This window comes from Camelus dromedarius, chromosome 13, assembly GCF_036321535.1.
Source record: "Camelus dromedarius isolate mCamDro1 chromosome 13, mCamDro1.pat, whole genome shotgun sequence".
Classification (NCBI taxonomy): Eukaryota; Metazoa; Chordata; class Mammalia; order Artiodactyla; family Camelidae; genus Camelus; species Camelus dromedarius.
This window is the reverse complement of record NC_087448.1, coordinates 70,697,100-70,723,625: the sequence shown is the minus strand read 5'-3', so window position 1 is coordinate 70,723,625 and position 26,526 is coordinate 70,697,100. Positions and strand designations below refer to the sequence as shown.

Below are 26,526 nucleotides of genomic sequence, written 5' to 3'. Positions count from 1 at the left end.
GGGCAAAAGACAAGTAGGTAACTTTAAAATTTATTGTCTTACCAGTGAGTGTGTATATGTCCATGAATGACTGAAAAATTGTGCTGAACACTGGAATTTGACACAACATTGTAAAATGATAATAAATCAATAAAAAATGTTAAAACAAAAAAAAAAGTAAAAGAAAAAAGATAAAAAAATTTATTGTCTTACATATATAGATCTTAAAATTTTCCATTTTACCTATTTTTAAGTATAGGTTCAGTGGCATTAAGTCCATCCACACTGTGGTGCAGCCGCCCCCACCGTCTGTCTCCAGAACTACGTCACCTTCCCGAACTGAAGCTCTGTCCCTGCCAAACACTGACTCCCTGCTCTTCCTCCCGCAGCCCCGGCAGCCCCCATCCTCCTCTCCGTCCCTAGGAATCTGCCTGGTCTAGGTGCTTCGTGTAAATGGAATCACAGATGTCTTCCCTCTGCACCTGGCTTACTTCACCTAGCATGGTGTTTTTAAGGTCGGTCCCTGTTGTAGCATGCATCAGGATCTCCTTCCCACTTAGGGCTGAGTAGTGCCTCGTGTGTATATACCACGTTTTGTTGATACATTCGTCTGCTGATTGTTTGGGTTGTTTCCCACTTTTTAGCTCTTGTGAATAACGCAGCACTGGACGTGTGTGTACAAATACCTGTTTGAGTCCCTGTTTTTGGTTCTTTGGGGTATATACCTTGGAGTGGAATTGCTGGATTATGAGGTAATGCTGTTTTACCTCCTTGATTAAGTTTATTCCTGACTGTTTTATTCGTTAGATGCTGTTATAAGTGGAGTTGCTTTCTTAATTTCCTTTTTAGATTGTGTGTTACAGATGTATAGATACACAGCTGATTTTTGTGTGTCTTGTACTCTACAACCTTGCTGAGTTTGCTTATTAGATCTGATTACTTTCTTGTGGGTTCTTTGGGATTTTTTATATATAGAATCGTATCACCTGTGAATATAGTTTTCCTTCTTTCCAACTTGGACACTTTCTGTGTCTTTTTCTTACCTCATGGCTCTGGCTGGAACCTCCAGCACGATGTCGAGCAGCAGTGGTGAAAGCGGGCGTGTGACGGAGTTTCTCAAAGAAACAGCGTAAGTGGTTTAACGACAGTCTTGTAAGTGGACGTGGTGAATGGCGGGGGTCGGCAGGCTTTTTCTGTAAATCGCCATATGGTGGACATTTTAGACTTAGACCGTTTAGAGGCAGTTTTGGGAATTATTTTACAGTTAGTGTTTCCTATCATGGTAGAAATGTGACTTCACTCTCCTAAAAAAATGCCTTCTTTCTCTCAAAGACAGGGATCTTCCCTCTCGGGAACTCAGTAGACTGTGTTACCTGATCTGCCCTCAGGGCTCAGGGACCGCCTTGGCACTGCGGGTAATTCTTCACGTGCAGCCCAGGTCCTGGGTTCCGATTTCAGCTGAACTACTTTTTAGCTGTATAATCTTCACTTGTTACTAAGTCTGTAAAATGAGTAGTAACTTCACAGGGTTGTTCTGAAGATTAAGTGAGCTAATAAATGCCAAGGTTTAGACAGTGCACAGCACATTGTGAAACACTTGATGTGAATATGATTCTTCTTTTGATTTGTTTTCATGTGTGTTTTACTTTTTTAATAAATAAAATTGACTTAGAAGGTTATATTAGTTTCAGGTGTGCAAGATAGTGATGTGACGACTTGTTGTCAACCAACTACAAATGTAGAATCATTCCTTGCTTACGAGATGAGTGGAACCAGAGGCAGCCTGTTCTGCAGGCTGCTCTGAAGCTTGCTGACCCCTGATGTGGGAGGGTGGGCTCTTGTGTCTGGTCAAGTATAAATTGGAGCAGCTTTTCTGGAAGGCATTTGACAGTCTGTTCTTACAATGTTTAAATGGCTTTATTACTTGATCGCATCGGTCTCTCCTTTGGGAATTTATTCTAACAAGCTAAGCAGAGTTACAGCTTTACTTATAAAAACACAAGTTGGAAACAAAACAACCTTTGGTTTCCAGAGGGGGAGTTGGCATTGATTTTTGGTTGTATTTTTAAAATGGAATAATGTTCAGTCCTAAAAATTATGTTTTTGGATAATGCTAAAATGAGAAATGTTTGATCTGTAAGTGAGAAAGCAAGATAAAACTGGTAGTGTGCCGTGCTAACTGGTGCCTGCGGGCCCCAGACCTCCAGCCCTTAGGCGTCTGCCTGCTGGTCTTCGAAGAAGAGGGAGTCCTGACGGGTATTTGCCCTCAGAATTAGCAGCCCTGGGAGATGGCTAATCTCACCAGAGCTCAGGCTGACTGGTCTCAGCCCACTTTCTTCCTTGTCAGAGTCATAAATCCCACCACCCTGCTGGTGTCAGCTGGTGTCTCTGTCTCACGGGGCCACAAATCCACGCTCTTCTGGTGAACCAAGGCCCCTGCCTCACTTAGAGCCAGTCAGAAATCTCTTCCCTGTCCCTCTGCGTTCACAGCCCTTTCCCCAGTTAAAAGGCACTGCATGCTCACAGGCATGCTCACAGGCATCTCTCGTCTGTGTGGCCCGCTGTTGCCTGTAGCAGCGAACCTATTAAACTTTCCTTCATTCTTAATCTTCTCCTTGCCTTGAGTAAATTCTTTTACTGCTTGTGACACGCCCTCCCTGTGTCCCCCCACATGGTATTATTCCAGTGTTTAAATATATAAAATACATACTTATAAATGCAGACCATGAAGGAAATAGGTCAAATTGTTACCAGTATTTTTGGGTGACTTTTATTGGGTTTTTCCTGTTTTTCATTGATTTTCAAAGGTTGCACATTGCTTATATAATCGGAAAAAGACCTCAGTCTTGGGTTTATAAAAAATGGATCACTGATGCTATGGTTTCAATTTTTTATTTTAATTTTTTTTTAAATTGAGGTACAGTTGACATATAACATTATAATAGTTTTAGGTGTACAGCATAATGATTTGATATTTGTACACATTGTGAAATAATCTCCACAGTAAGTCTAGTTAAAATCTAAAAAATTCTATTCTTGCGATGAGAGCCTTTCATCTCTACATTCTTAGCAACTTTAAAATCTGCACTGCAGTATTATTAACTGTAGTCACCATGCTGTACATTTACCACACACCCAGGACGTGTTTATTTTATACCTGGAAGTTTGTGCCTTTTGACCCCTTTCACCTATTTTTCCCACCCCCACCCCCTGCCTCTGGCACTCACCAATCTGTTCTCTGTATCTGTGAGCGTGGGGTTTTGGTTTTGCTTTTTTGTTTGCTCTTTTTATATTCCATGTATAAGTAAGATCATATAGTATTTATCTATCTCTTTCTGACTTATTTCACTTATCATAATGCTCTTGAGGCCCATCCATGTTGTTGCAAATGGCAAGATTTCATTCTTTTTTTATTGCTGAAATAATATTCCTCTGTGTGTGCACACATGCATATACGTGTGGTCTGTGTGATTACGTATACGTGTGTGTGTCTGTATACACACATCACATTTATCTGTTCATTAATTTTTTGGTGGACACTTGGGTAATTTCCACTTTTGGCTGTTGTAAATAATGCTGCAGTGGTCCTAGGGGTATGCATACCTTTCTGAGTTAGTGTTTCCACTTCTGTGGATAAATACCCAGATGTGGGATGGCTGAATCATATGATAGGTTTGTTTTAATTTTTTCAGGGTCTCCCATACTGGTTTTCATAGTGACTGCACTAATTTACAGTCTCACCCAAAAGTGCACGAATTCCCTTTTCTGCATATCCTCGTCAACACTTGATATTTCTTGTCTTTTTGGTAACAGCCATTCTGACAGGTGTTAGGTGATAGCTCATTGTGGTTTTGATCTGCGTTTTCCCGATGATTGGTGGTTTTGAGCATCTTCTCAGGTACCTGTTGGCATCTGCATGTTGTCTTTGGAAAAAGGCCTATTCAGCTCTTCTGCCCATTTTTTAATCAGATTGTGTTTTGCTATTTGGTTGTGTCAGTTCTTCATATATTTTGGATATTGACTCCGTGTCAGATACATGATTTGCAAATATTCTTGCGTTCAGTAGGTTGCTTTTTCATTTTGTTGACTGTTTCCTTTGCTGTTTGGAAGCTTTTTAGTTTGATGTAGTCCCACTTGTTTATTTTGTTTTTGTTGCTTTTGCTTTTGGTGTGATTGTGTCTGTGTGTGTGTGTGTGTTTTAAGCCACTTGCTTCAGGAGATGAACATTCTCTTCTTTTTAATTTGTTTTATTGTTATGTTATTTAATTTAAAAACTCGTTATTAAACGAAAAGTAATACATGCAAAATAGATTGAAGATTGAATCGCCTTCTTTCCTCTTCCCCAGAAAGTGTTAGAATTACCAGCTTCTTGTGTCTTGAGAGGGCATTTTAAGAGGAAACTTTCAGGCGATTCCTGTTAGGAGGGGAGAGAAGTTAAACTACGATCCTTTACCATCCCACGATAGTTAGCAGTTGCCCTCTGAGGGAACCTGCGGCTGGATTTAGATTGAACAGACTTTTCTTACTTGTTTTAAGGAATTCGCAAATGATCTCAGAAAGTGAACGTTCTTTTTTCTTTTTTTTGACCCCTGCGTAGGCCAGACTTTTTTTTGACTCTTTTGTATAACACTTCTGAGCAGACGGGGACCTCCCATAGAGGAAGTGATAAGTTGTTTATAGTTTCTCCAAGCTTTTATTAGTTTCTAGGATGCATTCAGTAATTTCATCATATAGTGTTTATGCTGTCTATGATTCCAGCTAACTTTCCCCATTTTTAAGGGAGCCATGGATAAGTGCATTTTCTAAAGTTTTTTATTTTTTTAAAGGAGGGTTTTTTATTCCTGACTCACTTTTTTTTTTAAATTTTTGTCTCTTTTGGGGGGTGTAATTAGGTTTATGTATGTATGTATGTGTTACGTATTTAATGGAGGTGCTGGGGTTGAGCTCAGGAGGCACTCTGCCACCGAACTGTGCACTCCCCCCGCAATGCGAACATTCTTTACCGTGATTTTAATCTCCATTTCAAGTTGGTTCGCGTATTCTCAGCAGCTATATGGCTTTGGAAATTTAATCAAGTCTAATGTCTTTTGTTTGCCTGTTTTTAATTTATGTAACAGGGTAGGATCCTTTATAAAGTTCGATGGAAGGGATACACGTCAGATGATGATACCTGGGAGCCGGAGGTTCATCTCGAAGATTGTAAAGAAGTTCTTCTGGAATTTAGGAAGAAGGTTGCAGATAACAAAGCTAAATCAGTCAAGAAGGATGTTCAGGTATTATGTTTTATCTCATAGGTTTTTTTTTTTAGTACAATATGTTTATTATAAATTTTACTGACAGAATGTACTGTAAGGAATTTTTGAATAATAATAAAATATTACAATATTCCTGTTGTAAATTCTGTATGGCCAGCTGATTCTCACAGAATGCTCTCGTTGATTTTTGCCAAACCCTTCTATCTGTGGCCAACCTGTGATTACAGTTGACGACCAGGTATGGTTTGGACGTGTTGATTAATATTTTCCTTCAAGTAAGAGTAAGATGACAGTGGAGAGAGAAGAGACTTGTTGAAGCTTTGCTTGTTTGTCCCTGGTGTGAGCGGCATGTTTTGTATCCCCAGGGGGTATTTTTTGTGCTATGCACGTTGCTACTACAGATGCAACGCATACTTTTATATTTAATCTGCGTTATTAGCGTTTTTCTAATGTCTGATCTTTCTGCCAGTTAAAACAATCCTTAGATCACTTTATATAGCTATACATTTAAATCTATTTCAGATTATTCACAGGTCTGATTATTCTGGTCTTTTTTTTTTTCTCTTCTCTTTCCACTTCAGTTTTTAGCTACTTTGCTGCTTTTTTGTAGCTCTTGCTGATGGCAGGGAAGGATGAAGAGAGAAGGGAACTCAGATGAGTCAAACTTACGTCAGGAGCAGTTTGGGAAAGGGTCTGATGGGGCCCGGAGTGGGATGATGTTAACACTAGCGTGCAGGTTTGGTTTAAGGGCTTCTTTCTGTGGGTTTGTCTGTTACTTTATCCTTGGTTTTCATGTTCCACACACTGAACTGGCTTTACTGATGGATCTTGTACAAATTTCCCATTTACCCTTCCATGGAAATTTCATTTATAAATGGAACCCACTCTCATTGCTTTTGGTTTTAGTTTTCATTTTTAGAAATAATATTAAGTGTGGTGATTGTTAACAGTAGTAGCAGCGGTGGAGGCATCCTGTTTACACCAGCTTGTGTACTGTGGATGGGCAGACACTGGGCCAGCACTTGTGTGGATTCAGACGAGAAACTGAGGCTTAGATGAGTTAAGGAGCCAGCCCAAGTTCACCAGTTAGTCCTGATAGGGCCAGGAAGCTACACTGGTTATCACTGTTAACCACTGTGATAGGTTGTCTTTTGGTTTGGGCTGCGCTTTGAAATCCATTTAGAGGAGTGGCGTTACCAGTTTTTAAAAATGTTTTGTAGTGGCAAGGTCTTTAATAAATAGTTTTTAAATTACTAAGCAAAATCTTAAGTACTTTTAAAATTTTTATAAAGGAAATTCTTTACAAAATGAGTTCAGGTTGAAGCAGAGACTTTAAATTTTTAAGTATAACAGTAGTTGTACTTCACTTTTCTAGAGTGGGTGTCTGCTCCCTCCTTCCCTGTTTCTTTCTCTGCAAATTCTGCACAAACAGTGCACCTGTCTTAGTAAGTGATTGGTGCATGTGACTTTCAAAATTTAGACATTTTGATGGACATCTTCTTAAACTATATTTCTGATTTTTCTGCCTTATTAGTGAGACACGTTTGCTGAAACTTCTCCCCAAAAGTCTCATCTTCTAGAATGCTGGCTTTACTGTCCCTTTCACTTCACCAGGGCTCTGGTTAAAGCCAACTTAGAAGTCTCTTGAGTTACAATTACTGATGAAAATCTGAGTGAGGCTGATTCCTGATACACTGCTGTGTTTCGTTCACGCTTATTCTTTTTTTTGCAAGGGGACGGCAACTAGGTTCATATACTTAGTTACTTTTTCGGTGGAAGTACTAGGGATTGAACCCAGGAGCTCGTGCCTGTGAAGCACGCACTCTACCACTTGAGCTATACCTTGCCCCCCTCCCTCCTGAGGCTTATTCTTAAGCTTAAAAATCCTTGTCTTAATTTTAGGAAGATACTTCTTCACTTCAAAGTGTCTTCGTCTAAAGCTGCCATTACTATTTTAAAGTAAAATTCCAGGCACTAATAACATTTTGAATTTTTATAAGACTGAAACCTCTATTTTCTAGGTCAGGTCGACTTTCTCCTGAATTCTCTCATTTATGAATATTCCAGTATTTATATTGCTGAGTTTTTGGCCTAATCATTGACCAGTGCCGGTGGACGGGAACATGGAAACATGCTGCTGGTCACTGCCCTTTTCGCTTTAGGAAGACAGCTTTGCTGTCACCAGCCCTGTGACTCTCTCACTGTCGATGCAGAGTGGGAGGTCAGCAGGAGGGACTGGCCGCCTCCATCACTCCCCCCGTCTGTTTATGCAGGAAGCAAGCGCATGCCTCCTGCGAAAGTCCTCCGATTGCTGTCTGACGGAGAGGTCTCACCACAGTAGTCCCAAGACTGACTGGTCAGGTTACCTACTTAAATTTGGGAACACTGCTTGCTTGGGTCTTAGTAAGCATCACCGAAGTCAGAAGTGGTTTTTACCCAAAAGCGATTGTTGATGCTGTTCACCAGAAAATATGCATGATGCAGAGATGGTATTTGTTCATTAAAATACTTTTTATTATGTAGCATTTGGATACCTTTTGATCTTTTTGCTGACCATTGAGTGTGTCAAACTAAAGGAAAAAATGAGGTGCTGTTTAACATTGACTTGTGTGATGTGGTGCAGACCTTCATTTCAGGTGGACTGAAAATCCACAGCTGAGGCAGCCGCTGGTCTGCCTTGAGCTTTGATGATTGATGTGATGTGACCCAGAGGAGCCTTTGCTGGACTGTTCCAGCAGCACTTTACTGCTTCTACCTTTCTGGTAGTTTTTTCAGGGATAGCTTTTTTCAGTAAATGTAGAGTGTCTTATATGGGCCAGACCTTTAAGTGCTCAGTTACCCAAAGGTAGACTGTATCTTTCTTTCGCTCTTGCGGGCCTTGCTAGTGGTGTGTGATCTTACTTTGAGGTGGCACCATGTGCTAAGTGTTTTGCCTTCTGCCTTTCTTTTAAAATAATTTTTTATCAGTGTATATTCTAACCAGCAAACCACTATGTTTTTTAATGATTACCTGTGTACCTACTACTTAGCTAAGAGAGAGTTTTGCCTTTATTATAAAATTTGCCTGAGGTCAGCCTTTTTTTTTTTTTAGGGATAGCTTTTTGAAATACTGGCTACCAAATAATAAACATATATACCCTTCCAATGTAAAATGAATTAGGATTTGCATACCCAAATGAGTATTCTTTTCAAGAGTGTACATTTTGTGAAGTAACCACTTATTCCGGTAGTGCCATAGCCCAAAATGGTTTTAATTTTCTTCTTTTGGAATTGTCTTCATAAGAATTTAAATGTCGTTCAAGAAAATTAATTTCTAGTGACACCTCCTTTTTGTACTGAAAAGAGGCGTGGTGGTGGTTCTGCAAGTACAGGAGTGCCTTCCAGGAGGGTTTGCTTGCTGGTCGCACTTGGACAGCTCGTGTTTTCCTAAGCAGGTCACCTGGAGGGAGTGACCCTGGTGTGTGCACTGTGCATCTCACAAAGGTGTCGCCACTTTGTCGTCACAGCCCGTGTGTGGTCAGGGAACATTCCTGTGGACTGGGGTGTACCAGGGCTCATTTACTAAAAGTGCTTAGACTTGTGATATGTGTGGTTTTAATTGGGGGGGGGGGCTGTGGTTTTTTTAGTTATTTTTAGAGTTTTAACACGAATTCCTTTCCATCATCTAATACCCTTGTCCGATGGCAGGCAGTGACTGTTCGTTGGGAAGGAGCTGATTTTTGCGTCCTGACTGCCAGTCTGGCCAGTTATTCCAGGGCTGGATCCCCCAGTGCAGCTAACCTGCCGGTTCGTTTAAACTACGGCTAACTAATAATTTTACACAATGGTGTTCTGATGCCTAAAGCCAAATTGACTGTATCGTCGTCTGTTTGCATCCACCCGTTTATGTTTAAAACCCACAGGTTGTGTAGCTTTCTTGGGAGTAGTCCAATGACCAAGGAAAAATCCTTTTTCGAAGCTGCTTGCTGAGGAGCCAGCACTGGAGCTCCTCGCAGATGGCTGAGGAAGAACGAGAAGCGTAGGTGGCCTGTCCCGTATGGGGACCCATCACCCTGTGGCAGTGACAGCGGCAGCAGCCACCACACGGGGCAGGTGGCGTTGCCGGAGGCCAGGACGCAGCAGGGATGAGAAGAGAGTGCTCTCGGGGCTTGGAGGCTCAGTTTCAGGTTTGAAGAGGGGACACTCCCCTGAAGATCTTTTTTATTTACACGAGTTAGAATTTTCAGAATTTTAGAATTCTTTTAAGTTGTTTTACCTGATAAAAGGGATGACTCCAGCCTCTTGCTAGTAATTATTTCATGTTCATTCATTCAGAAAAATCCATTTTTAGTATGTCAGTCACTGGGCATAAGCAGAGTAGCTGCGTCCCTGCCTTTGGAGCGCTCAGAGCCCGGGAGGGGCCCGCGGGTGAGGGACAGAGCTGTGAGTGTGCTGTGCGAGGTCCGAGGAAGGAGAGTGACTCCCCAGATAAGCACCAGGGTGACATTACAGAGGACTCGCCACCTGGCTGAAGCCCCCAAAGACAAGGAATTCGGGATCCGTGGAGGGGAGGCAGGTACAAAGATGCAGAGTTGTGCCAGAGCACAGACTTGGAGGGTGAGAAGTGCCCGAGCACTCGGAAAGGAGAGAGAGAGACGGAAAGGAGAGAGAGACGCTGGGGCAGCAGGGGAAGAGATGTGTATGCAACTGGTTTGTATGCGGCTGTGTTTAAACCTGATCGTTTGGTCAGGAGAGAGGCCAACAGGAGTTTGGAGGGAAGTCATGTGATGAGACTGATGTGTTAGGAAGGTGATTTTTAAAGAACTTTTAGGAAAACTTGGACATGTAAAACTGCAGGGACTGTACCGTGAGATCTGTAGTCACCGCCCAGCCCTGGTCACTGTCATTATGGGCCGTCCTTCCCTCTGCTGGCCCGCTCGCCCTGTCTGCCGGCCGCAGTGCTGTGAGCCAGGTACCGGGTGCCACGTCGCTTTACCCTGCGGTACTCTGGTCGATGACAGGCGCCCTGAAAACACAACCACTCTACCATGATCACACCAAAAAAAGTTTGCACTTGTTTCCTAGTATCTTCTAATATCCAGTAATGCGTTGTTTCCCCCAGGTGTCTGAATAAAACAAAACAAAACACATCTTTTTGTTGATTTGGTAATTGGGATTTGAGAAAGGTCTGCACACGGTGCTTCACTGATGATCTCTGAAGTCTCTCTTAATCTATGACAGCTTCCTCCCCTAGCCTCCCATTTTCCCATCTTGTTTATGTGATGAAGAGACCAGATTGTTTTTCGGTAGGGTTCTGCATATTCTGGGTTTGGCTGAGTACCTGGTGTCTTTTTACATGTTCCCCTGTAGCCAGATAGAGAGGCATGATTCTGTGGGTTTATTTATTTTGCAGGAGGTCGACAGGGGTGCAGTAACACATCAGAAGCACATGTCTGGTTGACTCCCTCCCAATGAGGTTCCTAGGACCGCTGATACTGGGAGCTTTCAGTCTGATCCGTCGTTAGAAAGTCCTCGCGTTTCATGTGTGGGGTTAGGAGCCACTGATGATCATTGCCCAGAACCATTGTTTCATTACAGGTTGGAAACTGGTGATTTTCTAGTTCTGTCTTTCATTCTGCCTTTGTTACATTACGGGCGGGAAAGACAATTCCGAGATGCTGTGGTCCTGATTGGAATGGGGAGACCACTGGCAGGAGAGGGGAGTTGCTGAACCGAGGTGGTGAGGTTGGGGAACTGACCCCCACAGGACCTGTGACCGGGCGATGAGGGGAGTGCAGCCAGAGGGGCTCCCATGACTGCTTTGGGGACCTGGATAAGTGGTGGTGGTGTTTAGGGAACAGCTCCAGTTTTGAACACATTACACTTCAGTTACTTAAAGTAAAAACATCCATTTTGTTTGGAAATGAGGGGGTCAACACTAATTTTTAGGAAAATGGTTTTCAAGAAGATGGAAGTCAGTTGTAAACTCTTTAGGGTTGAGGGAAATGGAGAAAGTAGAGACTCTTTTGCAGAACTTGCTTGAAACAAAGGGGTCGCTGTCGAGTGAGCCCTTGAGCGAGCTGCACACTTCGCTTTTGGTTTCCTCACCATGTGTTTCACAACCGCTGAGCCCTTCCTGCAGCAGGGCCTGCGTCAGTAGCAGCAGCCCAGCAGGGCTGTTCTCGTTCACAGCCGGTGTGTAGCGCCACCATGTGGGTGTGCTGTGCCCTGGGGTCCCAGAGTGTCCTTGCGGCCCCGTCCTCCGTGCGTTTAGTGGCCTGCCTTTCCATCTAGCGCACTCCAGAGCCTTTTGCCCCCCTTTTTTGTGTTTCGGCACATAATCCTTTTTTTAAGGTTCAGGCCAGTTTATAGGTTCTTCAGATTGGAATTAGATAAATGCTAATTAACGTTAAGTCACAAGTAGTATTTTTCTAATTGGAATTAGTTTATTTGCAGACTGAGTGTAGACATCCTGGCACGTGTATTATGTCGATCAGGTGTGCGACTCAGGAGATGGGCCATGTGTCAGTCATCTCATTGCTGACTTTAAATTAGCATTATATGGTCCAGGGAGGCCCCGTTATTTTTTTCTCCCTTTTTAAAGGAACATTTTTCCCTTTTAAAATAATATATAGCCTAATAATTAATTTTTGAGATTGTGAGAATCACTTGTTCCCCAACAGACTCTCAGCCTATGATTTTAAAATACTTTGATAAATCTTGCCTTAATTAGGTATTACTGTGGGTTGCAAAATAATGACTTTTCTAATTGTGTTATCTGTATTTTTCAGTTTGTATCCTACAAGGACCAGTTCCTCTTTCCCCTTAAATTTTGTTAAGTGTCAGTGCACTCGTGGAATCTTTATTTAACTACTGTTGTTGTTTATGTTGATACTAAAACGGTTCCACGGTTGGCTTGTGGGAGCCCCTTCCTGCTTTGGGCACGTCTGTCTCCTGGAACAAGGTGTCCGGGTCACCTTGTGCTTTCCTGCTCCCGCCCTGGCAGCAGCCGTTTCTCCAGGGAGCCCTGATTCGTGTGGGAAGAGATTAACCAAGATGTACTTACTGCTACTGGGCATCATTATTTCTAGGCGCTTTGTAGACAGAGCTAAAGGAAGAAACACACGTGTACTTGTCCTAAGTCAGGTCCCTACGAACGGCTGCAGTTTCAGCCCCTCCCTGTCCAGGTTCTCCTTTTCCACCGTAGAGCTTTTTTCTCTCAGACTTCATCTTTTTGCCTGATACCTCAGATTTTTTATTTTTCTCTACTGTTTTGTAGAAACCAGAATTCAGCTGAGTAAACTTGAAGGTCTGATTGGCTTTATTCAGGATTCAGGAATCGGGCATCATCCCACCTAAGGAGCAGAACGGTGCTCCCTGGAGTGTGTGATGGGGAAGGTGTTTGCTGGCGGAGGGGGGGAGGACAAGGAGTGGATTGTTTCCAGCCAGGCCACCTTCCCTTAGGGGGAGGCCAGGCTCTTACAGGGAGGTCACCTCATTAGTGCTGATGGGAAGCTCCACCCTGATGGGCTAGAAGTTCCACTCCTGGGAGAGGTTAGGCAGTAGGTCCCCCTGGGGGAGGGCTGGTGAGGGGGATGCTGTCTTTCTGGGCTTCTTACTCTTCTCCTTAGTCTTTTTTTCTTAGAACAACTTAGTAAAATACTCTCCTTATCATTTTCTGCTGCTTATATTTATAGGAGATTATTTTTTCTGGACTTTTAGAAGGCAGAGGAGGAGAGCAAGATACTTTTTTTTAGCTTCATGGCTCCTTAGCAGCCTTCTTTGTTGTTTTAATGAAGGTTAAAAAAATACAGCCTTTGACTGTGCGAGGGTCTTCCTGGCTCTGGTCTCACCGGCCACCACCACTTAACGTCTGCAGCTCCATTCTCTGTCTCTGTGCTCCCTGCACCGCTTTACTTGGAGCCTCATCTCAGCAATCTGTCCTTGTGGTGAACTTTGCCCTGGGCGTCCTGGCGGGCGCACCAGCAGGTCACTTTAGAGAGTCCCGGGGGCCTGGACCCGCCTGCACCCGGGGACCCACAGCTGCCCCTCACCCTGACCCGCCAGACTTTGTAGCAGTTTCTCCCATTTTCCTTGCTGCCTTGCTTCCTGCTGCTTATGTTTGGGGCCCACTGGGGTTCCTGGCTCCTTAGTTTTGCTGTAGATGTTGTCGGGGAGTTGGGTAAGTGCCGTAGGGAGAACTTTAAAAATACGTCTGTCTCTCCTTCCCTTCTTCCCCCTACCCCAAGTCATTTAGGAGAAGAGGGTTTGCGGGAATGGGACCTGCAAATGCTTCGCGTAGTCTTTTTGTGTCTGTACAGATACTTTATTCTTAATGGGGTTTTGGGGCTTTTTTGGTTTTGTTTGTTTTTAAAATGGGAAGAGAGATTTTCCAGAGGAGCGATTTCGGGTTGTAACTCAGGCTACATCCGCTCGGGCAGCGAGGCTTCGGGCAGTCTCGCTCCTGCACGTGTAACTGAGCTGCACAGCGAGTGTAAGGACACTCGGGAATCCAAAGGCTCAAAGGACCTTTGTGTTTGGATTTGTAACCACTTTTCCGGCAACAAATAAAGTCTGTACAGATTATTTCCTTGGTGTGTTTAGAAATGTTGAAGTCGGAATCGTGTACAGCCCCGAACGTAGCAGTGATTCTTACTGCTCACATCTGCTTTCCTTGGAACCTACAGCGGCGCCAGCATTTTCTGGCCCTCTGTGTTCATCTGTTCCCTTGAATTGACACTTATCGCCACCAAGGCCTATTTGCTAAATCAGAAATAAAGGTAATATACAGCTTCAGTTTAGGTAAGTAACTTTAAGGAGTTGAGAAACGGGGGGGGGGGACTCCTACCAGATTTTGTTAGTCCTGCTTTTCAGAAACCTTTTAAATTACTACGTTAATGAGTATTTACATCTCTTTTATGCTTTATAGAGACTGTCCTTAAGTAATGACATATTCGAGGCAAACTCTGATAGTGATGAACAAAGTGAGACCAAAGAAGAGACTTCTCCGAAGAAGAAGAAGAAGAAGCTGAGGCTTCGAGAAGAGAAGAGCCCGGACGAACCGAGGAGGAGGAAGGCGAAGACGGGGAGACTGAGAGACAGGCCCAGGCCAGACCTGGAGGGCTCCTCCGAAGGGACGAAGAAGAGAATTCTGGAAGCCAAAGAGGAATTAAAGGAACCCAAAAAGCCCAAAAAAGATGATACGAAAGAAACTAAGGAGTTAAAGAAAGCTAAAAAGGGTGAAATACGAGATTTAAAGACTAAAATAAGAGAAGATTCCAAGGAAAACAGGAGAACAAAAAAAGAGAAGTGTGCTGAATCTCAGCTGGAATCGGAACTGAGTGCACAGAGTGACTCCCCGCTTCCGGAGGAGGACAGTGAGGGCTTACTGTCTGACGGCAGGGAAGAGAAGCCAAAGGTGAGGGGTGCGAAAGACAAGACGGGACCAGATGCAGCACCGGAACCCGGCTTTGAGAAACAGCAGGACGGCTCGGTCAGCGCTGATGAGGATGATGTCAAAGCAAAGAGGAGAAAAAAGAAACTGAGAAACACCGAGGAACCTAAAGAGAGCAAAAAGCCAGAAAACAAGAACCTTTTCTTAGAGAAGAAAAATATACAAAAAAAGCCAAGGAATCAAGACAGAGGCAGAGGTAACGCAGAGCTAGAGAAACAGATGCCAGCGCCCGCGCAGGAGAAGCCCCGGCTGAGTGTGGAGGAGAGGGGACCCGGGCCCGCCGGCTCCCCAGGGCAGGTGGGAGGGGTTCCCCGGGGCAGGTGGGTGGGGGGTCCCGTGGCAGGTGAGTCAGGCCCAGAGGGCAGTTTGCTTTGATGCAGGGACCATGGTTTAAATCTTGTGGAATCCAGAAATGTTCGGGCCAGGCTAGCGCTCCTTTGATTGGTCAGGTAGCTTCACACGTGATGAAGAGGAAATGGTGGGGCACAGGCACACCTTTTAAGTTTTTACTGCACTTTGCAGATACTGTGTTTTTTTTACAGATGGAAGGTTTGGGGCAACCCTGTGTTGAGCAGGTCTGTTGGCACCATTTTTCCAACAGTGTCTGCCCCCTTCATGTCTCTGTATGACATTTTGGTAATTCTTGCAATATTTCACACTTTTTCATTATGACTGTTTGTGATGGTAGCTGTGGCCAGTGATCTTTGATGTTCCTATCACAAGAAGACTATGGCTTGCTGGAGGCTCACATGAGGGTTAGCATTTTTTAGCAGTGAAGTATTTAATTAAGGTATGTATCTTTTCTTAGACGTAGTGCTGTTGCACACTTAATGGACCACAGTGTTGTGTGAACATGACTTTTTTGTGCACTGGGAGGCAAAAGAATTGTGACTCGCTTTATTGCAGGGGTCTGGAACTGAACCCACAGTGTCTCTGAGGTGTGCCTCAGTAAGGAGGTCTTCTGTCATTAGAGACTTAATAGAGGAAGAAATTTCTCTCCACCCTTCTAGATTCTTCCAGGAATTAAACTGACAGGAGACAAATTAACAGGATAAAAATTTTTAAAAAGGTTGATAACATGTATTCATGGGAGAAACCCAGGAAAATGGAGTAACTCTGCAAAATGGATGAAGCCCTGACCTCAGATGCCATCCTCAGCCGAAGACAAAAGAGGCCTTGAGGGCGGGGAGTCAGTTATTGGAGGTGACCCAGAAAAGCACCATGAACAAGGGGGAAGTTGTTACTTCAGATCTAAGCCCTTGCCTTCTCCGTACACAGAGATTTGGGAGACAGCCTTACGAACGGCAATTCCCCTCACACGGCTAAAGGGTGACTTCTGCCTGGTGGTCAGAGCTTTTGCCATGCCTGCTGTTTCTTAGGGGAAAGCCGGCTTAGAATAATGAGTACATGAGGCAGACACATGTTGGGTGGCAATTTCTGCTCCCTGTCGTGTCGCCTGACTGGTGAGAGGCAGTTACAAAAACTGGAAGCCATCCAGCTTCTGTCTGTCTCCAGACCTGCCTCCTTTCTGACCGACTACAACTGGAAAACCAGCTGCTAGTCTGTGAGCGGCAGTCAGGGTGTTCAGAGGCCCTCGGGCGGGGCGGGGCGGGGCATCGGGCGGGGCTCACAGCCCATCAGCTCCCTTCACGAGCTCTTCACGCCGGGTGCTTTCCCCGCCGTGTTAAGAATGTGCCGCCTTTTACGTGAGGAGCGGCACACAGAGTGCACTAACCTCAGTACTGTAGTATTTGCAGAGGCACGTTTAAGTAGTTTATCCCACTATTTTAAAAATTATTTTTATATGTTTTTTCCAAGTAGATGTATTTTCCACATTATGAAAAGATTGATATATGCAGTATCTATCAAGGGCTATAAAAAGTAATTTTTTTTCATCCATTATTCCTGTTTTGTGGGTTTACCTTTAGGAAGTCAGGTTGAAGGGGGAAGGAAGCTATGTGTACAGAGATGTTTACAGCAGTGCTGTGTCTTCACCAGAACTAGAACTGTGCCAGTCTGTCTAGCCCGGGGGAGGTGGTGGAGAAAATGTCATAGGTAACAGCTGCGGACTGCTGTATGCCCACTGGAATATCAACTATGAGGTTAACACAGCAGAAATAGAACAGTTTACGAAATACTGTGGTGAAGAAAACCATCCGTACACGTAAACACAGTGGTGTGAAAATATCTTTGCAATGTAAAAAAATAACTTTAAACAACAAAATTATCTGTAAAATTACAGAGCTCAGAAGGGAATGTGGAGAATTAAAAAACAGCCATGTTTGGTTAGTAGGATGGAGGTGAATTTGGGGAGAATTTTATTTTTAATAATAATATTATTCAAAGAGAGTGAGGAAACTTGATGTTGACTTTTGAATGTGATCGTTTGTAAATTGTCCAGGTTGAGGGATACACTTGACTGAGGACATGGCTGGTGTCAGCACTGCAGCCTGTTGTCCAGCTTTCAGGGTTGGTAACGGCCGTCTGTTCTTGTATTGGGCCTTGTGTGTGTCTTTTTTAGGAGAAAGAGACCAAAAGAAATGAACCCAAAGAAAAATACCAGAAGAAGCATGATTTGGACAAGGAAGAAAAAGGCCGAAAAGAGCCCAAGTCATTGAAGGGTTAGTGTGAATACTGAGCTGCACCATTTACTTGCCTTGGTCTTTCGCAGGAGAAACCTAACTCATCTCAAAACAGCCTCTCTCTTCTGGCGTGCAGAGCGGAGGGCTGGAAAGGCATCCCCTGGGGAGTCCCCTCTATTTACCGGTTATCTTAGTTTACTGCATAAATAGTTTACGTTATTAATATAATCAGCTCCCCCCAGCGCCCCGCCTTCCCCTTCTCAGTGCTCTTTTCCCCTCTGAATGTGAGGTGGAATTCGTTAGCTTCAGGGGCAGGAAGTTAGGACAGAAGGGTCAATAAATCTCTCTTTTTTGGTGGATGCTGAGACAAACTGCCTTAAGTATTTACTGTGTTCAGCTCTGTCATTTGTGTAAATACAGTACTGAATGTACATTTTGATCACTGCAAGACAGTGTCATCTGAGAAGCAGATCTGAGAAGCAGAGTGACGTCAGCGCTGGAACAAGGGCTTTTGGGGCCGCTCACCACCGCAGATAGTTTAGCTCCTGTAGCACAAGCGCTTGGAACACATGTTTTCTAAGAAATGGATAACTTCGCGTGGGTTTTCTCCCCAAAGTGGTGTGTAGCTGAGGTAATACTGAGAGTAAGTCTGGGCTCGGCCTCAGCGCAGACTGGCAGTAAGTCGGGGGTGCGTCTGGGGAGCAGGGGTGCTGCTTGGCTGCCTCGGGGGACTGCAGTGAAGAGAGTGTTCAAAGGAATGGAAGTCTTAAGCACCCGCTACTCTTCAGCAAGTGCTTGGAGCTTCAGAGTATTGTAAAATGAGAACTTTCTTCCTCTTGAGTATCTTACCTGTCAGTTTCAGGTACATTTTTACTGTGAATGCTTCGTCTTAAGCTGCTGCTCATTAAATGCATAACAGCACCCTGGAGGGTCTGCTTTTCAGTGTCCCTGTAATAAAACGTCCCTGTACCCAGAGTCTGTATAGAGGTCTTCCTCCTCTTGTTCCCCCTCTATTTCTGTCTATATCACAAGCGTCAGGGGCAGTGTCAGCAGGTGCACGGCGTGTTCACACCTTCGTTTCTCCCACTCACCTCCAGAGGGCACTTGTGCACGAGGTTAAATCGGGAGACTGCAGCAGTCGGCTCCGCAGAGGGACAGTGGGGGCGCGGCGAGAGTTCTGCTCCCTAGTGGGGCTCCCCATCCTCAGTGGGTCTTGTCAGAGCTGGCACAGAACACTGGACTAACAGCCATTCACTTTGGGCGTCCTTTCTAAATACTGAGTAGCCAAAGACCAACTGAAACAACTTCATGGCTGTGATAGTAAATTTGATCAGGCTTTATAACCAAAGAAGTAGTAGTAAAAATTAAGAAAATACCTATTTTTTTAATACTAACCCAATTTTTCTTTAGCAACAGAAATTTGTGGCTCATATTTATTATCAATTTTATTTTTTCACTAGCATTTAAGGAAATCAGAAATGCATTTGATTTATTTAAATTAACTCCAGAAGAAAAAAATGATTTTCCTGAGAATAATCGGAAAAGAGAAGAAATAACACCAGACTGTAAAGTCACAGAAGATCACAAACCCAAGGAGAACAAGCAGCTGCTTAAAGAAAGGAGAAACACACGAGATGAGACAGACACGTGGGCCTACATAGCTGCGGAAGGTGATCAGGAGGCCCTGGACAGCGGGGGCCACGCGGATGAGACTAGCGGTGAGTGGGTCTGTGCTCAGGGCACGGAGGGTCTTCAGGGCTGGGCACGGAGGGTCTTCAGGGCTGTGCATGGAGTCACTTCTGCCTCACTCCTTCCCCACTGTCACTCTGATCTCAGGTTGGAGGAGAGTCTTTTCAAGGCTCCTGAATAAATACCTTTTTACGTTGGAGACTTAAAAGTTTTTCTGTCGTTTCTAAATTGACCAAACAGATACTTTCTGAATTCCTTTAGTACGCTCAGCACGTTTAGAAACTGAAGGTTTCTGGTTTGCTACCTTACCTCTTGCCCAGCAGCCTGCTTGTGAACCTTACCAGATTTCTTTTAGAAAATGACCAGATACAGACTTACTTGTAGTCCTCCTTTTAACTGCAGTAAATAACACTTATTAAGTGACGCTCCAGGCACATCCTCTGCCACTGAGTCTAGAGGCAGAGCCTGTCTTCCAGAGCTGCCCTAACAGACCCGCCCACAGGTGTTGTACCTGCTGCCTGGGGTACCTAGCGCCCTGGATCCCAGGGCTTACAAAGCTGGAAAAAAGCGAAGCTGACAGGACATTCTTTTAGGATACACGTATTTATGGCAAAACTTTTTAAAGAGAGTAAAAGCAAATGACAGACCCCTGCTGTGCCACGGCAGGGATGGACCGTGTCCTGTGCTGCGTTCACAGAGGCTCACCCCATAACAGAACATGCATTCTTTAATATATGTCTGACTTTTTATTTACAATAAAGAGGAAAAGTTAAAACTACCAGATGCTGAGGAATGAACAGAGTGAGCGCAGGCTTTTAAGCCAATGGCTTCATTAATAGCAAACTCTGAGCTGAGAGTTGTGGGTGCACATGCCTCAGTTGCTGCAACAGCCGTGCAGCGTGATTGTCTGTCCTGCTGTGTGGACAGTGGCTCTGCGTCGTCACGCTGCAGTGGGTGTGTGGGTCCCCTGCCCCATCCGTGCGGGTGTGTGGGTTCATGCAGTTGCTGCACGCTCCCTTCTGAGTGCTGGCCGCTTTTAACTGAGCACTGCCGCTGTTCAGAAAGTGAGGTGAGGACTTACTCAAGGCTGGACATGTCCCGTGGTGCCCCGGAGACATACTGTTTTCTGTGACGGAATGCTCTTAAATCCTCGAACCCTACCATCAAACATTTGTGCTTCTCACGTTTCAGACCAGCGCCGTCATCTTGAGTTGCCCCCAAAGCCCGTTTATTGCACCACCTCTGGGGCTTTTCCTCCCTGGCGTTGGCGAGCCCAGGACCGACGTGCTGGCGGTGTGTTGGCGGGGTCCCGGGAGGGGAGGCTTGAGCTCAGGCTGGAAGAACAGGTCTGGTCCGCATACTGAGAATGCACCTCAGCTGGCCCTGCGTGGGCCCCTCAGGTGTGGAGGGCTGCCTGTGTCCAAGGAGAACAGCCAGAGTCACAGGTGTTGGAGATTCCTCTGTCTGAATCTCTGATTCCTTGCTTCCTTTGAGCTGCTTAAAATTGGTTGCTGTTTTGCAGTTAGCAGGATACCTGTGTATCCTCATGCCTGGGAAGCATCATGACATCTGAACTGCCAATCAGAGAGACAATCCGAAATTCAATTAAGGACTCGGTTACATGATGACATGTGTTAAAAGCATGTGTGACACTTTGGTTATGACACTGTGTTTAATCAACAGCACTGTATTTTTTTTAGTCCAGAAAAACGTATCTTAGTAAGGTTCTTCTGTGTTCCAGATGGCAAACAGCAGATTGTGAGCTTGGGCATGGATTTGCAGTTGGAATGGATGAAATTAGAAGATTTTCAAAAGCACCTTGATGGGGAAGATGAACATTTTACTGCCTCGGATACAGTTCCGAGCAGTGAGTAGTTGTGGGATTATGGGGGTCCTCTTCATGAATCTGGATGAAGAAAACTTAACTTTTCTTTTCTTTCATTTTAGACTTACTGAGGGATGCTGTGAAAAATGGGGATTATATTACTGTAAAGGTTGCACTTAATTCAAGTGAAGAATATAACCTGGAGCAAGAGGTAAGATGGCTCTGTAAAATCTCGTGAAAGGAAGATGGAAAGTAGCTCTGTTAAAATAATTCAGCTTTTTTTCATTTCTTTTCTTAATTGTAAAAGTAATGCATGTTCACTTTGTGAAACTGAAACACTGTAGAAATGGATAATGTAGGAAATTACAGCACCTGTAATTCCAGCCCCCTGAAGTGGCCGTTCTGTTCAGCTGTGGCCCACGTGGTCTCGTCTGCGGTTTAACCTCCACACTTAGGTTAAGTGAGTCCTCATCTCTTGTCACCTGCTGGGTTTCGTTGGTAGTTGCCTGTTTACAGCAACTGCCCATTTTTCCCTTGTTTGGTTTTTTTCATACTGATTTATGAGAGTTTTTTATATGGAAGCATATTAACCCTTCCTTTCTGTTTTGGGGTTTCTCTTTTTGAGTCTTACTGCTTGGAGGGGATTTTATTCTTAGGTGGTTGGATCTGTTGATCTTTTCTGTATGGCTTTTGAGTGTCCTGTCTTGCTTAGAAAAGACTTCTATATCTTCTCTAGTTTTCTTGCTCTAGTTGTAGATTTGGGGGGTGAGCCCTTCGGTGTTGCAGTTCAGAGGTTATTGGGATCTTCATTAAACTGGCATGAAATACACAGACTAATATGGCTCAGAACTGACGTTTTTACACTTTGAGTCTTCCGTCCAGGAACGTGATGCCTCTGCACTCATTCAGCTCCTCATTCGCTCCCCTAAGCAAAGCTGTACGGGTTTCCTTCTTCATAGAGTTCTTGTACATGTATTTCAGGTGTATTCATAGTATCTTACAGGTTTTAAGTTATTTTACTGTGTCACTGGGATCCCCCCACACACAGTTCTTGCTGGTTATCAGGGTGGTGCCGCTGTCATCTCTGTGTTGTCTCCAGTCACTTTGTGAAATTCTCTGCTCCATAGTTGTGAAGTTACTTGCCTTACATGGTCTGGGTAGAGTTTCATCATCTGCTAAATAGTAACTCTTTGATTCCTTTTCCCAGTATTTCCTTTTGTGGTCTTACAAACTTGGTAAGTGTGACTTGAGGAGTGAGACGCCGTCCAGTTCCGTGCCTGATCTGGATGGAGTCCTCCCGTCGGGTCTGAGGGTGCCGGTGGACTTGTCGTGCTGCTGGCCTCTTGTGGAGAGCCTCTCTCTCACAGCTTCCTTTCTTTCTTTAGCTGCTTAAGTTTTTATCAGGGATGTATGCTGGGTTTGTCCCGTGCTTCCCCACTCTACTTTGATAGGCAGCTTGGTCTTTATCAGTAAAACAGTAACTGCAGGGAACTCTCTGAAGTTAGAAGTTTTTTCTTCATTTAACGTGTTTGTGGTAATAAGATACTCTGCACGTGAGAGGAGGCGGTTACACGCTCGTCTCAAGTTCAGTGCTTCTGCCACAAGGAATGCTTCTGCCTTTGTGTTCTCTCGGGTCACTGCAGACTTTGCTAAACTTTCAGATTATAGCCAGATTAATTCACACTTTTGGAATTTACTTTTATCAAACGGCATTTAATAAATTGGTTTTCTCATGTGGTGAATGCTTGAACTAACGCATGGGAATTTTAGCTGGTAATTACCGTTTAATCTTTTGTCAGTCTTGTGTAGTTTTCTCTCTACTCAGAGCACTTTAATTTCTCTGCTTTGTGACAGCCTCTTAGAAACTAATCAGATCAGGGTCCTGTTTCCTTCTCTGAACTTTCTTCATCCTTCGAGCTCTCTCGCTCACTTCCCGACCGTTAGATTTACAGAGGCCAACGTCTGTCTAATACGCGTAGCATTCTTTCTGACTTGTAAGCAGCAGAAGGGACTTGTGTGACGGTTAGGTGTCATTTCAAGCCTTATGTCTTTGGACCAACTAAAGTGTGTTTCACCCAGAGCACAGGAGACTCTCGGACCTGAAATGTGATGCAGATGAATGAGCACCTTTGCCATTTCTGTGACATCAGGGTTCACTGTTCTTTGTATCATGCAAAGTGTGAATCTGCCTTCAGAACTTAATCTGTGGATTGTAAAGTAACACATATGAAAAAAATCCTTAAAGTTTTTAGTTTCTGATTGTTTGTTAGGGTACTTTAGTGAAAAGCCCAGAGATGCAGATGTGGAAATCCATGTACTTTAGCGATCTCACGTTGGAACATCGTGAATGAGAAGACGTAGTTCTGAAGCTTGTCTGATTAGACACTGACATGTTTTTTCACATACCAACCCGATCAAGGATTCAAGTGGGATGACGCTGGTGATGCTGGCGGCGGCGGGCGGGCAGGACGACCTGCTGCGGCTGCTGCTCAGAAAAGGCGCCAAGGTGAACGGCAGGCAGAGGAACGGGACCACCGCGCTCATCCACGCCGCTGAGAAGGTCAGCTGGGAAACCAGTCCTATCCTTGTCTCATCGCAGCTCGGCCACGGCTTGTCATAACGGATATATTTCTGATGACAGTCGTACTTTGTAGCTGAATTTTCAAAATATAAGTTGTCTAGTTGAAAGTGATTTCTATTGGAAAAGAACCTCTAGTAAGGTTACTAATATTGATCTCTTTCTTAGACCTTTTTAAAGTCTTCTGTGAGTAACGTGTTCCCATGTGGAGAATTGACACGCAGAGAGGCTCTCGTGTCCAGGCTGCTGGCAGACAGTGTTTTGAGGCTGCACGTGGGGGCCGGGCGGGGGCGACTCCCAGAGCCCCCAGCTCTCGCCAGCCTGCTTGGGAGTCTTTTTCCTGGTGGCCGAACATTTCAGAACATCTAAAAACATCTTTCTTTGAAATAATTCTGGGAATTAAGTTTGTTTTTGTTTTTGTTTCTTTAACAGAACTTTTTAACTACAGTGGCTGTTCTCCTGGAAGCAGGAGCATTTGTGAATGTGCAGCAGAGCAGCGGGGAGACGGCTCTGATGAAGGTGAGAGCCCCTCGTGCAGGGCTGCAGTCGCGCAGAGCAGGATGGCCTGGGCGCCAGGCCGTTGGATATGAGCTGGAGAAGCGGACCCGCAGAGCAGCTCAGCTTGGGCCAGGGGCCTCGGGCTGGGTGCGGAAGGAGGCTAGGCTGAGCCGGAGCAGTGAACCTGGCCGGCAGGGCTGAGGGCAGTGGTTGGGACCCCGCGTGAAGGAGAGCGAGGTATGTTCCCCGCCCCCGCCCCCGCGCTCGGAGCTGCGTGTGCAGAGGGTTGAGTGGAAGGTGGGGGCTGACCCTGTGGCAGCTCCAGGTTTCTGGCCAAGATGCTGTTAGCACAGAGCAGGCCCTGCCCTGAGTGTGGGTGGCATGGCGGTCCCTGTGGGGACCCCCTCCCGACGGACGCAGCTCTGTGTGCGCGGCTAGCCCGAGTGGGCGTCGGCCTGCGGCAGTTTCTAAGCCTCTTTCACGACAGGGCGGGGGTGAGTCTGGTCTCAGCTCTGCTGTTGGGAAGGCCGGGGTCACCTCATCCACACTTGAGGCTGAAACCTTGCTCACTGCTTGTGTTTCTTTCCTTTTTGTTGCATGGAAATGTTTGTTTTGTTAAGGAGCCCTCCTTTTGAATTTTAATTTTCCTTATGTGTTTCGGTTGCAGCATGTTTAGAGCACAGGTGGCACCCAGAGTATAAATACTGAGAAACTGCCAGGCACATGCCCGGCACAGTCCAAGCAGCAGATACTTGGACAGTCTGCAGCGCACGAGTGGGGGTGGGGTTGGGGATGAGCACAGAAGCTTCCCGCATCTGTCCCGAGGAGCTAGCACTTTGTCCTGAGAGCAGCTGGGCGCCATCAGAAGGTTTAATCTGCAGACATCATCAGGGTAAAGTTTGGCTTGTGTTGTTCTAATGTCCCCATTACAGTGGGGGCAATGGATTGGTTTGCAGACTTTCGGGGAGGTTCTTAAAATTAAGTGTAACGGTAATAGGCTGTCCCGAGGTAGTGACAGTGGAGAGAGAAGTGGACAGACTCACCGAGTTTTTAAGGAGGCAGAGTTCACGGGACCTGGTAATGGAAGGTGATGCTTGGTGACCCTGTTCCTGTGTTAGGGAATGGAGGCAGCACCGCTGGCAGCTTTCCCGTGGATTTGAGCTGGAAATGCTCAAAAGATGCTTCACGTGTGGCTCTTAAGCTCAAGAGCGAGGTGGGCTGGGAACGGGGCCATCCATGAAGAGCCAGAAAGAAAGCAAGGAGGCTGAGGCTGAGCAGGAAAGACAGGAGGGGGTTGGGGCACCCGTGGTCTGGGGTGAATTGGCCGCAGGACGAGGCTGGCCCTGGGAGCCCCAAGTGGGCCATGGCAGAGGGATGGCGGTGGCTTCTCCCCAGAGGAGCTCAGGGTGTGAACTACCGCCTGAACTAGGTGCCTGTGTTGACACTTCATTTGGTTTCTTTATTTGGAGATTTGTTCCTGACAAGCACTTTCAGTTGTTCAGGGATTTAGTGTATTAGTTTCATTGGGTTTTAGACAGAGGCAGTAAATAAGGGGAAAGGTTTTCGGAGATGGAAACAAAATAGAGACCTTTCACCTCAGGAAGTAACGTGTAATTGGTGGTTTCCGGTGTGTGAGGGTGGGAGACGCCACTGCCTTACCCGCCTGTGTGAGGGCCTCACCGGTCCTGGCAGGGCTCACCCACCTGCCAACACCTGTCACAAGGACGGTCCTTCCTGCTGCCCCCGGTGTGACAACCAGGACGGTCCCGGCAGTGCCCGTGAGACATGGGTCTCGGCCTTGGAAGGGCTGGGGTCTGCTCCCCTGCGAGGTGCCCAGCCCCGACTGCAGGTGCAGGTATTCGGCCTAGAAGCATCTCCGGTGACCCAGGGACCTGGTCTGCTGATCCCGTGTCCAGCCTGGCCCCCATCCTTGACCATCCGGCAGTGCCAGCCTCAGGCTTGTGAAGCATAAGTGCCGAGAACTCCTTTGTGACAAGCTGATTTCAAGGACAGGCCTGAGGTCACACGGCTGGGGATGACAGACAGGAGGGGACCTGTCATGGGGTCTGCATTGCAGCTCCCACCTGAGATCTGCTGCATTCAGATGTGGAGCCCTCCCTGACGGGTCCCCCTGAGCAGCACCAGGCAGGCTGACACGTTCCCTGAGCAGCACTAACCCTGAGCGGGGGCTTCCGGGGGGGGGGGGCAGTGCCCCTCTGTCCTGACGACTCAGCCTGCACGGTTCAGTCCTGCTCACAGAGAAAGCAGAGCACAAGGTTCTCATCTCCAGGACAGTGTCCGGCCCCGGGTGTGTCCCCCGCTCAGCGCGGAGAGTGGGACAAACACTGGTGCACGGGCAGGAACGGTCACTCCTCTCCTGACACAGGCCTGTAAGAGAGGAAACTCAGACATCGTTCGGCTCGTGATCGAATGTGGAGCCGACTGCAATATCCTGTCCAAGCACCAGAACAGCGCACTGCACTTTGCAAAGCAGTGTAACAACGTGCTGGTGTATGAGCTGCTGAAGAGCCACCTGGAGACGTGAGTGTGGGGCAGTGTCCCTGGGGAGGTCCCACACATGCTCAGAGTGGACTGGGTAACGGCTCAGAAAAAGATGCCAAGTACAAGCCCTGATGGGCTTCTGGTCTCAGGAGATGACGGATTTAAGAAGTGGCGAGTACATCATT

The 26,526-nt window shown here is 45.7% G+C and overlaps 1 protein-coding gene across 1 annotated transcript in view; it reads left to right on the top strand.

Moving 5' to 3' along the window:
• MPHOSPH8 (M-phase phosphoprotein 8) overlaps nucleotides 1-26,526 on the top strand; it is a 38,266-nt gene that overhangs the window by 6,640 nt on the left and 5,100 nt on the right. The window contains exons 2-10 of the mRNA XM_031465674.2: nucleotides 5,097-5,252; nucleotides 14,143-14,964; nucleotides 17,189-17,288; nucleotides 18,710-18,967; nucleotides 20,680-20,805; nucleotides 20,886-20,974; nucleotides 23,183-23,323; nucleotides 23,774-23,860; nucleotides 26,226-26,380. Coding sequence (XP_031321534.1) covers nucleotides 5,097-5,252; nucleotides 14,143-14,964; nucleotides 17,189-17,288; nucleotides 18,710-18,967; nucleotides 20,680-20,805; nucleotides 20,886-20,974; nucleotides 23,183-23,323; nucleotides 23,774-23,860; nucleotides 26,226-26,380 — 1,934 coding nt within the window. The remainder of the gene's footprint in view (nucleotides 1-5,096; nucleotides 5,253-14,142; nucleotides 14,965-17,188; nucleotides 17,289-18,709; nucleotides 18,968-20,679; nucleotides 20,806-20,885; nucleotides 20,975-23,182; nucleotides 23,324-23,773; nucleotides 23,861-26,225; nucleotides 26,381-26,526) is intronic.